We start from the raw sequence: 15,865 nt of genomic DNA on the forward strand, positions 1-15,865 counted from the left end.
GCTAACAGCTAATTTGACTAACCACTAGCTGACAGCTTGATTCAGTCTTAAATAATGTTAACTCTAACTAAACACTGGGAAAAGCAGGATACAGCTGACATAACAGCTGTTATATATTTAACGGTAATTTTTACGTTTTATTTTGAGGGTCTTTTAAAGTTATTCCATGCCGTCTCAGCTAGCGGTTAGCCAAATTAGCTGTTGCTAAACAGACCTTAGCTACCTTCATGTAGTGTTGCGCGGTGGTTTACGGGATGGGTAGTTCTTTTGCTAGATAATGAAAATATGTACACAGTCTTGTTGTACCTTTTTAGGATTTTCTTTTCATTTTTTCACTCAAAATGTATGTCTATGTTAATGAGCCACGTAGTATCTGGTTAGCCTAAGGCAGGGGTTCTCAACCTTTTGCAAGCTGGGCCCCCCCAAAGCTGGTTCATTGCAGTTGGGGCCCTAGTGCCCTACGTCCCCCACACCACGAACGAACAATAGATAGATAGATAGATAGGCTATTATTTTTAGGCCCACATTATTATTATTATTATTATTATTATTAATATTATTATCATCAGTAGCGGTAGGTATGCCTATTATCATTACTAGGCTATTTTTATAATTGGCAGTAGTACCAGACTTCTAATGTGAGCTTGCAGATATTATTATTATTATTAGTAGTATTATTAGTAGTATTATGAGTAGTACTAGGCCTATCATCATTACTAGGCTATTGCTATATATTTATATGAGGTTACATGCTTTATTGTTGTTATTATTGTTATATTGTTATTATTATTATTATTATTATTATCATCAGTCATCATCAGTAGGCCGATTATCATTACTAGGCTATTGCTATAATTGGGAATTGGCACCAGACCTCTGATATTAATTTATGCTTTATTATTGTTATTATCACTAGGTCCAATAGTAGGCATAATCTGCATTTTTTAAAGAAGCTTGCAGGTTGGTGATATTAATGTGAGACCTGAGCCGGCTTTGCCTTGCAAAGATCCTCAATTCTTGGCTCAATGTTTTGATAAACATAGCCTCAAATCATCCTCGATTTGTGCACGATTGCTATGAATTTTTTTTTAATACTTTTAACAATTTTTCTCTCTTAATGCACCAACACACCTACAACACACAAATGGCAAAACTGTTAACGTTATACTCAGAATCACAAATTGTAAACTAAACTCCAACACTAATTTCAACTAATACACAATACACTAACACAAAAGACTACGTCTACCAAAACATTGCAAACATGTCTCAAAATCCCATAATTCTTCCAAAACACTAACACATGTTATCTCCCAATAGGAACATTTAGTCAGTCATGGCTCAGGGTCAATAAAACACTAATATCAGGTGGAATTACAGAAACTGCATTATTTCATGTGTCAGGTCTCCCTTATATAATAAATAAAAGTAGATTGTATTGACCATAGATTGTGTTTTACACAGCAGTTTCTCTTGAAGCCTCTCTACATATTTGTTTTGTTGGGATTAGTAAATGCATGCGTTATGTTTCTTTTGCTGCAGAAATTCAATACAAAAATAAAAGAGCCATCTCAGAGTAAACCAAGTTTCTTCATTTCTGGCTACAAGTTAACAATCAATTACAAACCATTTTTAGAGCTAACGTTAGTAATCTTACAATCATAGATGCTAAAATGTTTGTTTTTTTTAATGATTTCCATCTTCTTTTTTTGTTTTTAATGAGAAAGGTTTATTATTTCATAGATTTCACAAATTTAAGTATGACACATTATGCTGTAAACCGTTTAAATCTGAGCATGTGCAACTCACATCTGCACTCAACTCACATCGGGCAGAGACTGACTGTATGTGGGGTACCTAGTACTCGTCTTCCTCTCCCTCGTGCAGTAATTTTTCTATCTTTCTTTGTGTTCATGTTTACTTTATTGTTTTTTTTCCACACAAAATCTGCCCAAATCGGTCCTCTTTTTACTGCGTGTACTACTGTAACAAATCAGAATCAGCCTTGGCCAGGTTTGCATAAACAAGCAAGGAATGTGACTTTGGTTTCTGTCATCCTTGTTGTCAAAGTACCACACTCACTTACTGTAACATATAAAGAATACTGTAAAAAAAAAAAGATGGTCATTCAATTGAAAGAAGCTCAACAGCTGAGTGTGTTTCTTAGATGGGAATTAGTTGTGATTGATCTATTTGCATAACTTCAATTAGCTGTTTCTCTCATTTACAGTAACAATGGAATACATTTAAAATGCAGGGGATGTTTAGTTTAGATACTTTCAATTTACAATATGAACAGCTATTCACTTTGACTTTAGCCTAAGTTAGGTATAGAACATGATGTTATCTGTTCTGACATACAGTTTGAAAGCATTTCAAATTTGTCAGTAAAAATCCATTGTTTTGGTCTTGGTTGAGCATTGTAAATTTTGTGGTAACTGTATGCATTTTGTGTAAAAGCAACAAGAAATGTGTCAATTGTACAGCCTACACAGACAGATGTTGTCCTAACTGTTAAGAGTTTAGGAAAGTATTGAAAAATTGTCATAGCAATCGTATAAAACTGTAATGGAATTGGCAAAGAAACACATTTTAAGATTTATTTTCTAAGAATTTTGTTTTTTAAGTTTTCCTTTGACACAACAAAGAGTTTCCCTCCTCTTATAACTCTTACAATCCCTTCACCCCACCTCAGCTTAGGGACTGTCAACCGGGACCTGGGCATTCCTAATGTACCTCCTCTCCACAGCCATTCATCCCCCTTATCCGCTTTTGGGAAATTGGAAGGGCCACGCAGGGACCACCACAGTGCAACCAGGCAGCAAGACCCACGGAACTGTCATACACAAGGCGGACTGTCGGTCAGAGAGGACCAAAGCCTGTGTAAGCCTCTGAGGCATTCCACTCCCCCCGCTGGCACCCTGTGTTTACAACCGTTTTGTTTGGCTTGAAAAGGTGAAAAGAAGAAAGAAGGAAAGGGGGGAGTGGAAGGAAAAAAAAACATCTGTGTGAGATGATGTATGTGTGTGTGTGTGTGTGTGTGTGTGTGTGTGTGTGTGTGTGTGTGTGTGTGTGTGTGTGTGTGTGTGTGTGTGTGTGTGTGTGCACCTGTGTGTATGTGTGTTAAGAGTGATTGCCCAGAGTCTGGAGGCATCTGGAGGCCACGCTCAATTCCAATTAGCCTCTCTTTCCAAAGTGCACAAACACACTGGAAAACGTTGAGGTGAAAGGCAAAGCTCAAACAAGCATTAAGGACCCTCTCCTAGAAAGATTGTCAAAATGCACCCTCAATTGGGAATGTGGTGAGACATTTGAAGGTCATGTGAGAGAAACCTGTGCAGCTGTGACTAGCATGTGTTTCAAATTAGGAATTCCACAAAGGCACATGCTGACTCACCAACTCATGCCTTTTACACATACTGTATACCGAGACAAATATAAGGAAAACAGGAAAACACACGCATATCTTAGCCACTTTTATCTCATATCACACACCGACAAACTAAACAAAGTTGAACCAACTCGCCTTAAAGTCACAGTGTGTGTGGACTCTGGAGGAGTCACCAGCAAGCTCATCCCAATAGTGGGAATAGTATCTAAGGACAGCAGCATCTGCTCTCCTCCTCAGCTGGCTGGTTTGGAAGTTAGTGCCCTGTAATTGCCAAGGAACTGTTGCAGAGAGCCCCACATTTCTGAACCCAAGCCATACATCACTGTAGGAATGAGAAGGCAGAGGACTGATTTAAAAAGCCTCCGCTCTCTCATTTTAAAACGCCCATTTCAAAAAGGCTTCACCTTTCATGTTGCGTGTCTTTCTCGTGGCTCTGGGTCTTCACAATGCAAAATTAAAAAAAAAAATTTTGGGTGATCCCAAAAAACTGAAACATTTGGAGTCACCTGTGGCACAACATGAACCACTGGCCTTGATTATCACCCCTATAACACATCTAATAATTTGACCTGGACGTGAGAGGCGAAAAGAAAGCCATGAAGCTGTAAAGGATTCTCTGAAGTGCACTGAACAAGCAGGGGACTGGCAGCTGTTATTATAGACTGGATTTACACAGAATCTTTTTCAGCCAAGGCATGCATGTTTTTCCCTGTTAGTTCCATAATTCCTCTTTCCTTTGTGTTGAAAGGGTGTAAAGACAAGCGGAAGAGAGATGACAAGAGGGAGGGGAAGGTGAGGATGAGAGACAACATGATGCAATCGTGACCCCAACCCAGCTCTCTCCTTACTATATCTGCTTACTTTGCTTCCTATGTCATTTTCCACTCAGTGGGATCCCTCCCACCCCCACATCTTTCCAAGAAGTGTAAGGGTTGTCATTAGAGTGAATGAGTAGTTTGGCCCTGTCAGCTGTTCCATTCACACACACTCCAGAGATCCTTTTACTGATGGTGTTTCTCACTTATCATCATCTCTATGAGTACTACTAAAGCACACATACCTCTTGTCATCTTCTTAATCAAATAGAAAAATGTCGTTTTGTATTTACAATACATGAAATGATATGTGTACATATGATGTGAAAGGTGTCCCTTGTATTGACAAACCCTCAGAGAATTCAACTCATCTGCTCTACAGAAATGTCCAGCCTCTTTTAGACACACCACTGCACCCGGGCCTTTATTCACTTGTCAACTGGCCCTCACATCACACTCGCCATAAGATTCACTGGTTCACTTTCATTTACAAGACCTTTTTTGACAATCGCCTCTTTACTTATGTCACATTCTGCAGCCAAAGTCTCTCACATACAAAAGTTTGGGGTCACTTAAAAAATTCAATTGCACTCCATTAAACACAGAATACCAGCTGAGATCACTTGCATTGTTTTTTCAACCAGGGCAGCAGTTTTTGAGATTACATTACATCCTTACATAATTGCAAAAGTGTTATCCAATGTTAGTTTTTAAAAATGATATCAGATTAGTAAACAGAATGTGCCTTTTAAACATTGGTTGAATGGTTGCTGAAAATGGGCAATGTATGTTGCATTAAAGATCAGCCACCCACTCAGACTGGAATTCTGTCTATATTGAAGTGGAATGGAAATTTGTAAGTGACCCCAAACTTTTGACCGTTCATCACACGGTCCTGACTTCATATTCAATTAAACATTTCCAAAACCAGCTCTGCCTCTGGTCTCGCATCTTTTCAATCTGCCGCCGCTCGGGACTGCAAGGCTCTGCAACTGGAAAAACTAATTTCCAGTTCTTCCTTCCAAACCAACATATCATCCTTATTCATTGACATCTGTAGTTGCTTCCGTCGTCAGTCGTTATTTTTCCAATTCAATATTTGTAGTTTTTTTTTCCCTCTCTTACTCACCCATCTACCTGTGTGTGGCTTTTGATATACATGTTTTACCGCTGTCTGTGTTGAATTCCCATGGGTCATTTGGTACCGGCCCGCACAGAAAAAACATTATTTCCGTTGATTATTTATTAAATGGATTATCAGAGTCGGAATTCTTTTTTACTTTTATTTATTCAGGGGAGGTTCACTGAGAGGCAGCCTCTCTTTTGCAAGAATGTCCTGATCACATTCACACAGTAACACATTCATACCTGGAAGCCGCCCAGCACAACCACAGCCTGATCTGCACCCACTGAGCAGCTCCACTGGAGAGGTTGGGGTTAAATTGCTTGCTCAAGGGCATCTCAGTGATGGTAATGAGGGAGGGACAAGCGCTGCACTTTCACTTTGCCCACCCAGATTTTATCCTGTTGGTCTGGGGATTTTACCGACTACCTCCCGATCACAAGCTCTCTTTTCTAACCTTTAGGAGTTGAGAGAAGAGAAGCCTACAACTTCAAATAAAAAGAAGTTTGACAGACAATACCAGGAGTTCTACCTAAAATACGGAATTATCGCAACAGGGGACTCTCATGTGCCGTGCCCGCTCTGCATAATATGCGGCAACAAGCTACCAAATGAGGCAATCAAGCCTCCAAAACCTATTTGGCACACAGAGACCAAGCACCCCGCATTAAAAAACAAACCTTTGGAATTTTGGGTTTGCACCAAAACAAGTGCAGGGCTCCCACTGATTTATTGTTTTTTATGTATTTTACACTTGTTTTCATATTATATAATGTATATTATTAGATATTTGCTATCACGCTGATTGTATCATTTTATCTTGACCGGTCTGTGAAAACATGTCTTACATGAAACCGGTCCGTGGTGCAAAAAAGGTTGGGGACCACTGATTTAAACTCTATGTAGTATTTCTAATGTATTTTGTGCTTTGTGACTTGTTAGGCTGCCATTGTAAACAGGAACCTGTTCTTAATGACTTGCTTGAAAGAAATAAAGGTAAAATAAAATAGGTCATTATTTTGCTTTTAAACCTGCAAAATACACACTTAGAAGCATTAAACCCAGCGTATTCTGATCTCATCAAACTTGTTTTAGTCAGCAGATGTTGTGGTATTCTCATGGATTTCCTGGTATTGTTATTTTTACACCTTCTGCCATGTGTTTCAATTAAATATATCACATTCAACTCAATAATTAGATTTGAATAACTATGTAAATTTTTCCTATATTTTGACCTCGTACTAATCATCCAAATACATCTTCCCCCTTCAACACAGTCAACAATGAAAGCTCCACTCAACGGCTACTGGACACATTAATTCCTTCAGCAAACTACATGAGTGCTAAAACAACAAAACTCTTGTTACCCCAAATCCACAGATATGTCTGTGATGATGGCAAATCAAAGTGGCAACATCCTGCAAATATCCAGAGATTAGCAGAGAGTGACATTGATACCAGTCTCACAATCCTAAACGCTCATACAAGCACACACACACACACACACACACACACAAACACAAACACACAGCCCGTCCCCACATCGTACGACAAGTCTGTCAGGCTGCCAGGGAGCTCCAGCCAACACTCACTGCCTCCGCCAACAGACCATTCTGCTCTGGCTTCACTTTTCAAGACCTCACTATCTCTAATTGGCTGAAACCGGAGCAGGTCATCATTCTTTTCAGAGGAATGCTCAGGAAATCAAAAACAACTTCCTGTTTATGCACTTACACTAACCACTCAATATTGCCCTTATTAAGAGAATCTGGGAAGTTGTGGGGGGTTTTACACGTATAAAAAGCAGCACACTGTCATTGCAATGAAAAACACTTGAGTATTTTGTCATCTTCTAACAAATTCCCCAAAAATTGCTAGGGAGCTTTCAATCAACACTACATGAAAAAGTGAGAACAATAAGAACTTTGACATAAAAACACCCCAGTTTATTCAAGCTCCGTCCCTAGTTTTTTCTACTTCACCACCCACTGAGCAACAACGTGGTGAGAAGCTGCGCAAAGACCTTCAATTGGTGGGGATGTGGATACAGGCCTAAGCTGTACCCAGCTTTGGCTTGACAGACGCTTTATGACTATGCTGGCTGGCCCCTAATCTACACACACACACACATACACACACACACACACACACCTGCATGTGTGTATGTGCTTACACTTACATTAAACTTGAATTAAATATGCAAGAATGTAAATGCAACACACATCAAGTATTATATGCAATTATGCACACACAATCAAAACACACACACACACACACCACAGATACACACAGATGCACAGGCAGGATCCTTGTGAAGATTGAGAGGGACCAAAAAGGGAAGGGGGGGTAAAGGAGAAATAGCAGGAGAAGAGAAGATGGAGAGGAGGGAGGGTGGTGGCGGTATTTATAGACAACAAGTGATGGGATGCCCTCGTTAGTGCACGGCCCACTGAGCCAGATGACAGACGCGCCGCCAAGAGGTCATGTGACCGCATTACTCACTCCGTTGCTCTGTGAGAGGGCCCATTGAGCAACAGAGAGGGAGCGAGGGGGGAGAGTAAGGGAGAGAGGCTGAAGCGGAGAAGCAGAGAGAGAGTCAAAGGAGAAGGGAACAGAGAGGGAGAAAACTACCCATGAACCTGCAGTGCCCGTTGCCCTATCTCAGCCAAGCTGTATACAAACAAACTTTTTTTTTTTTTAATTTAGAGGACGTGCCTCTCTCCCAATTTTTGGGGCACTGACCTCAATTACCTGATGAGGTCACAACTTTGTTTTGTAACTCAATAGAACAAAAACTCTCCCTAGACAACACAGTCACAAGAGGTGACAATTCAGAGGATTTACTATTTACAAGAGATGACATTTCCCATGTAATCGCTTAAAATGACATGGCAGGCTCTGGTCTAATGATAGGCTTCGAAAGAGATCTTTAAAGGGGAGCTGTGGTTGCTAAGACGATACCTGCTGCAAGTTTTTCCCCCCCACACACACACACACACACACTCATGATTTCTTTAAAGAAAAAATTGAAAGGAGTCAGCAGTAGAGGTGAGAAGGTCTGATAGCTGCAGTGCATTAAGGATGTGTAGGAAAAGAAATTGAGAAAATTGCAAGACAGGCATTGAGAGATTCAAGGAAAGAACGCAACAGATCAGGACAAAATCATCCGATTTGGCAGATTATCAGACTTTTGAGACACACAAACACACCACACACACACACACACACACACACACACACACAAACACACACACACACACACCAAACCAGACTACCACATTAAAGAGCTCTTGTATGGGCAGGTTAGTGTTGGTGCAGGGTCCCAGTCTCTTTCAGCTCCTCAACTACTTCAAACAGCCTCGAGCATGTGGATGGAACTGGACCATCAGCAATACTAACAAAGGTTGTGCCTCCACTCAGAAACACAAAGAAATGAACTATATGAACTGTGTATTTCTTCACGTAGAAAAGAACTACCACTGAAAGATGTCATATGATTTTTGTGTACAGCCAATTGTAGTCCCCATTGGATAAACAGCCAATATGAGGTTATCATTTTTGGACATTTGATACCATCGTGTTCCCCAAGAGGAGGAAAAAAATCACTTTAGCAAACCTTTCAATGTAATTTAGAGACTACTTTAGATGGCTGGGGTAAAATGCAGCTACATGTGGTTAGCACCAAAGAGTGTTGGTATAGCCCTTACATGACTATATTTTAGTGTAAAGTTGGTCCTCATTGCAAATGGTTATATTTAACCTACACTTCTCAAACAAATGGTTTTAACTTGCACCTCTTTGGACCTGCATATTACCAAATCAATGCTTACAGGGTTTTAATAAAGACCCAGAAATCTATTAGAATCTAGCTTAGGCAGCTCAAATTGGTTTAAGGGTTGTAGCATATTAAAGCAAACCACTTGGTGAAATTAAACCAACATCATGTCTCCTCAACCGTTTCTCCCACACACTGGCTGAGAGCAGTGTGGGGGCTGCAATCCCAGGACCATTACGGTTTAGTCTGGTTGTTGTAGTTGGATTAACATGTTATCCATCCCTTGTTAACCTCTCCTTACTAGACAGGGCTGATGCAGGACCTAACATGATGAGGGGGGGAGATGGAGCCAGATGAAAGGATATAAGGGATATAAGACTTCCATGTGCAAACACTGCAAAATACTCCAGGAGGGCAGAAGGTTAAGGAGAGAAGAGAACCCTCCTTCTCTCTCTCTTTCTCTCTCTCTCTCTCTCTCTCTCTTTTTCTCCCTTCCTCATCATGCATGTTCCGAATGCTAAACACTAGCCCACCACATCCCCTTCCCCGTGTACCTCCTCCTCCCTTCTCTCCTCCCGCCTCCTTCACTGCAGAATCACTGATGTGAGGTCTTTTGTGAGACTGCTGGCTGGCCTCAGCCTGGGCTCTGTTACGGCCTGACCACTGACCCACTCACCCGCCTTTTAACGAGGTTTTAGGGTCATGGGTTCACAACATGGAGACTCAACTGTGAACGGCGGGTGGCATCCTCTTTCAAAAGGCCCACTTCTTTACCTTTCCCTCTCAAGACTCTCTCTCCCCCTTTTTTGCCCCCTCTGTCTCTCTTTTCTTTCCTCTTTCTCTCTTTCTCTTTCTGCCCCCTCCCCTGAAGCCCTTCGTTCCATGTATCCTCAGTGACTGACTCGCCGTCTCAGCCCTAATTAGCATAGCATCCCAGAGCGAGGAGAACATGAAGGCTAATGGGGGTTGGGGCCCCGTAACAACACTGAGGGTAAAGCTTCAAGTTTCTAACTAGGGCCATCACCTGACCACATTTACATGGGTGTCTGCAACCAGAATGAATGCAGGAGGCTACTGCATGATAAATAATTCATTTTTCTTGGTAGAGGAAGTGAACTATAACGGTAAAGCATCAGGATTCAGAGTAGCACTGGATGAGAGGTTTGGCTGGTGTCAGTTGAGTAAAATACAAAGAGGCCAGCTTTAACAACAATTTGCATATTGTTGGGTTGTCAATCTGGTTTCACGGTAGCTACAAACAATGAATTAAGTTGTGTTTACTCTACTTTAAAAACGTACATACTCAGGATAATTTAGTGTGTAAATCCAATAGCAAATGACCCCATAAAAAGAGAATATCAAGTTTCTAGTGAGATACAGATGCATTTCATTCTACTTAAAGAAGCAAAGACATTTTAGTTGGTATGAGTTAAGGAGATATCAGAGTTAAGGAATTTTGTATGTTGTAAAAAATACAGTGACAACAACTTGACTGCAGCTGTATTGACACTTACACCTACACCCCAAATCTGACAGGCCTTGAACATGTACTGTAGCACAACAAGTGTCATTCTACTTAATAAAACATCTCTGTAAAAGATTTTAGTACAGGGAATCCAACCCAAATGATCTGCAACACAGATCCACATGTGGACCGACTTACCATTCCATGTCCACAGTCAGTTCCATCAGCCAATGGCATGTGCTGTGTGCGACATCCTTTATGGTCCCCCTCTGCACTGGTACACCACAGCCTCTTGCACTGTTTCTGTGGAAGAAATTGAGCACTAGCAATTCATCATTGTGGCTGAAGAGGACAAGAGCATGACTATAACACATGCAAAATACTCTAATGACTAGAAACGTTTTTGACAACTTTTGACCTTATTGAGCTGATGGCAGAATTTAACTATTTCTTACCGTACGGCCTTCTTTCTTTTAAGGGGAAACGTGTGTCATTGCAGATCGAAATATTTTATTTTTTTTTTCATACAATATGTCAGCCCTTTGTGCTTTATTGCTAAGCAGACATGTGCAAGATGCATTTTGAATGGCCCAGCATGAGGTTTCAATAAGTTGCTGTGCATTCAACAATAGCTGCCTCTCTGCATGTTGGTAAAATGTTTGATATACATTTCACAATTGGGAATTTACAGAAAGAAATCTATTCCACTGTAATAAAATTCACAGAATTAAATGCAATTAACTGTTTCATATCGGTTTCTTGCACATCTGAGTAGACAACAACCTTCTCAGATCAACTTCCACCTGCAGTTTTCTGGTACTGCTTACCTCGATTGCAAGTCAACTTACCATGTAAGGGCAAATTTGGGAACCTGGTCCAAACATCAGTTCACATTGCCTGTTGGCATTGTAGATTTGACCAGGAAGGAGGGTGGGCAACTCGTACGTCCTGCCTACAGGCTCATCAAGGAGGCACTCCCCGTAGCCGGTGCTAAAAACAAATAAGAATGTTTGTACAGTGGATGAAAAGAAAAGCACAAAACCATACGGGTTTATGCACAAACAGACAAATGTACACACACATGCACAAGGCAAACGTTCATGGCATGAATTTTTTTTAAAGACCATTACGTATTTTCTGACCCCAAAAAGTATCATCACGTGTCATCTCTTTCAAAAGGGCAAAGTAAACCGCTCTGTGTGATTGTCTGTGATCATCTTCAGATGTGTTATCCCCTGTGGGTGGTCTGTAAAGTTACCTAAAAGATATACTGATACCACTTCCCCTCAATGGCCTGTTAGTAAATGCTATCACTATGAAACTGGAGTCAGGCGCCCCAGACTGAATAAAACAGGATTTTGATACACACTGAAAAGGATCTGCACGGTGACCACATATTTATCCGAGGTGTATTTATCTATGCTGAAGGAAAACAAGAGAATTTGGAATCATAAAGCTCCCTGATTAAGTTACATAAATTCGGTGCCGGGCTACGCCAGCCATGTCGTATAATAACGGATTGGGTTGTATATCAGCCACACCCTGAGCCACAACACAGTAACAGAGACAGCAAAAGCACAGCTGGACGGAATGTATGCACCAACAGATGCATATAAAATGATGAGCCTTTACCGCTGTGAAAAGGCACAAGTCAAACATGTTAGCAGAGCCAGCCAAGTCTCAAAAGGATCTCTTTTTTTTTGTTTACTTTTGAGAAAGGAAACTGGCAGATGAGACATGTGTATACAGTAGATGTGTAATTACACAATCTGTCTGCACCGCTCTGACAAATCCGATCCTGGATTGAGTTGCTAAAACACCTGCTCCACACAGCACCAGCTGATGTGACAGGCCAATAATTACACAGGATTATCCTGAGTTACCGTCACTTTGTTTCTTTCCCCTTTCATTTCCAGCCGATTGGACGAGAAGAATTAACCATCAGTAGAGGAAACTGTGAATGAAAACTATGAAGCAGCCTGTCAAGGAATCATACAGAGAGTAAGACTCTCTGTATAATTCATCTTTCAGCGTCTTTCAGTAGTTGGCCATCTGTCTAATCAGGGTCCTAGAACCTAATGGAATGATTACTAAGAACAAGACAGACGGACAGAGGGAGAAGGGGCCACTGTGGTCATTTTTAAATGAAACTACTACTATGAAACCATTTTTCTTTTTTCTTTTTTTAATATGGGCTGTGTGGATTCAAGACAGCAAAGCAATTCCTCTCTGGCCCCAGAGGAGATTCCACACCTGGCACCCATTGGTGAACTTAAAAGTGAATTTATTTATAAGATGACTTACAGTTGGCTATTTTATGCTTGTCACAAGAGACTAAACAATAATAGTTTCCATGTACACCATACTGGATTTCCCTCCGCATACAGTGCAAGGAGTCTACTCATATGTCAGAGTGATGAGGAAATGACACAGAGCATCACTGTACAGTGTTTGATCAAACTGCATCAAGTAAAATGCTGCAAAAATTTCAAGCCAGAGTTTTGTCTCCGACAGCATGTACCAATTATTGTACAGTGAGATATAGAACAAGATAATGACACAGGTTTAGTTTAATTAGGAGAAACGTACCGGAAAAAAAAGATACATCTTGAATTTATTAAGAAAATTAAACATTGAAAAAAAGTGTTTTAAAAATGATTTCACACAGGAGTTGTTGCTGCTAGGGTGGTTAAGCTACTTTTTGTGTGTGTAATGGGAAATGATAGGGATTGCCCACGGCTAATGACTATGTGGTTTCAATACCCAGCAAACACAACAATTAGTGGGTGGAAACAGTCAACAATTTGCATTTTACTTTTATATTTGAATTTTGAGGCTTAAATCAAATGGCACAGTGCCATAGAGGAATGAATGGTTGCTTTATGAAGTAGCTGACACATAATAGCACGGAACAACAGCAGGACGCTTTTCATCAGCTCTCAGGTGCGGGAGTTCAGTGCACGTTATTACAGCAACAGTGAGATAAGGGGGAGAAGGAGGGGAATCATAGCCTTTTGAAAAAGGGATGTTGGAGAGGTGGCGCAGCCTTTCGTTTTTTTTTAAACTGGTAAAAGAGTGGTGCAGATTGAATTTGCACTTCAGGGAGAATGGGCAGTCAAAACACTGACGTACTTGACCAGGTCAGTCCACTGAGCAGGAGCTGTACTCTATAAGTGGTAGTTTGAATCAATGCGCCTCATTGTTGGCTGGAGACAGATTTCAAAAACACTTGGACGACAGTCTTGAAGGGCCTTTCCCACCGCTGCGGCTCCCACACTGAAATACTCTTCTCATACCTGCTTGGTTTGTTATGTATCCCATATGGTTAAAAAATATAACAAATCAGAAATGGGTTTCACACTAACATCATAGTTCTGATTTTTGTGCAGTAATAAAAGTAACAAAAACCCAACCCAGCTGACATGGACCAGACCAAATAATAAAGATATTCATGGATATTCTCCCCATCTTCAGCTGAATGTTTCGACCACTTGATGTTGAAGGTCATCACTGGCTGGAAACTATGTGAAGCACAACCTTAAAACTCCATACGAGGCGTCGCCTAACAATGCGCTCTCGAGATGCATCTGGTCAACAAGGCTGTCCTTTGTGAAGGCCTCCACAATTAACAGAGGAAAAGATTAAAGGGTCATGTCCACGGAAGATATAATTATAACTGACATTTCCCAACTTAAAGGGAAGCCTTTGACCAGGATCAGCGACCACGGTGCGCTTTAGGAACTGCTGAATGAGCCGTTGCCCCATGTTACAGGTTTTGGTGTGGAAAGCAGGCCAGTGACTAGATTACTGTTTGCCCAGCATCTTGAGAGCAGGGCTCTGTCTGAGAAGGGAGACAGCTGAGGGGCTGCAGAAGATCCATCGCTCAGGTCAGCTGAGGAAGACCCCGGATTCAAACAGGAAATACTCTTTCAACACCAGGCAATAACAAGTCCACACAGTTTACATTGCGCTGACCTGTCTACAGAGCACTGCGAGAGACGTTTGTTTGCTTAGCCAGAACAAGTAAAAGTTAATAGAGGACTAAAGATGTGATGTGATATGAGTTTGGAAAATTAATGGAGAAGCATCACTTTCATCCATGAGAAGAGCCCGTGATCGGTCCTTAATAAATCAGTCCCTGTTTCAAAAAAATCTTTGAAAAAGAAGCTTCAAAGTTTCAAACTAGAGTTGAGAGTTGGTACTTACTCTAGAAACTCTGTAATGTACTTGCGGCTGCACTTGGACCACGACCAGGGATTGGTGTCATAGTTGAGGGTGGGAGCCATGACATGATACTGGTGCTTCATGCCTGCCTCCCGACACTTTGGGTTGTCATCATGAGGCATGTTGAACCTGGTGCGGACAGGAAGAAGAAATGCGGGGTTAGAGATAGAGAGAGGGATATAAGGAACACACACAAAGTAATTGCCAGCTGCTTAATGGCTCAGTCTTAGCAAGGCGGATAAATGTCACAAGATTTACATTCAGCCAATTTTAACAGGGGATCACCCCACACCATCCCTGGCGGCCACCACACACAGATGCAGCCAGTGACACATCAACGAGCAATACCACACACACACTGCATCCTACTCTCCACTCATTTGGTTTTTTTTCAATGTTGTTTGGGTCTTTTTTTACATACACCTCCTTCTGTGCGTCTCCCAAATGTTTATACAGTAAATATCCCAGAATGGCTTCAATAAAATGTCAACTGGCCAGTAGGTGGGACGACATACATCATGGCCAACATGCTAGTGAGAACCACCTCCAGCTCACCCCTGGGAGGTCAAAGGTCACCAAATCACATTCTCAAAGGCTTTAATGCAGAGGAAGGTATGGGGCAGTAATGTTGTGCACATTAACACACATATACTGCTTCAGTGTAAACATGTAAGAGTGTAAATGTGTTTTTACCAGAGCCATGTTTTTGATGTCTTATGTTTCAGAAGAAAATGTGAAAAATGCCCCAGAGCACAAGGTGACATCTTCAAATTCCTTGCATTGTCTGACCAACAGTCTAGCACTATTGTAAAACTGAGAAAAGCCTCAACTCCTCACATTTGAGAATGGTTGATATGTTTGCTTACCAAATTACTTAAATGATTTTAAAACAGTTGGTAGTTCAATTTCTGTTGATCCAGTCATTTCAAACTTTCTTTTTATTTCAACTTTATTAGAACAGGTTCTTATTTGCGGCTTGACAATTGGCAAAGCCACATAGGGGAAGGGCTAGTTAATCAGTTACACAGCTAATTCGTTTCAGCATCACACAAAGTGAAGTACATATAAATAT

General features: G+C 41.0%; 1 protein-coding gene across 2 annotated transcripts in view; it reads right to left on the reverse strand.

Moving 5' to 3' along the window:
• LOC117949403 (A disintegrin and metalloproteinase with thrombospondin motifs 20) overlaps window positions 1-15,865 on the reverse strand; it is an 85,284-nt gene that overhangs the window by 45,232 nt on the left and 24,187 nt on the right. For both annotated transcript variants that reach the window (XM_034879638.1, XM_034879640.1), the window contains 3 exons: window positions 14,776-14,922; window positions 11,418-11,559; window positions 10,768-10,872 (listed from right to left, as the gene is read on the reverse strand). In XM_034879638.1, the coding sequence (XP_034735529.1) occupies window positions 10,768-10,872; window positions 11,418-11,559; window positions 14,776-14,922 (394 nt within the window). The remainder of the gene's footprint in view (window positions 1-10,767; window positions 10,873-11,417; window positions 11,560-14,775; window positions 14,923-15,865) is intronic.

The sequence above is a fragment of the Etheostoma cragini genome, chromosome 8 (genome assembly GCF_013103735.1).
Source record: "Etheostoma cragini isolate CJK2018 chromosome 8, CSU_Ecrag_1.0, whole genome shotgun sequence".
In the NCBI taxonomy this organism is placed as follows: Eukaryota; Metazoa; Chordata; class Actinopteri; order Perciformes; family Percidae; genus Etheostoma; species Etheostoma cragini.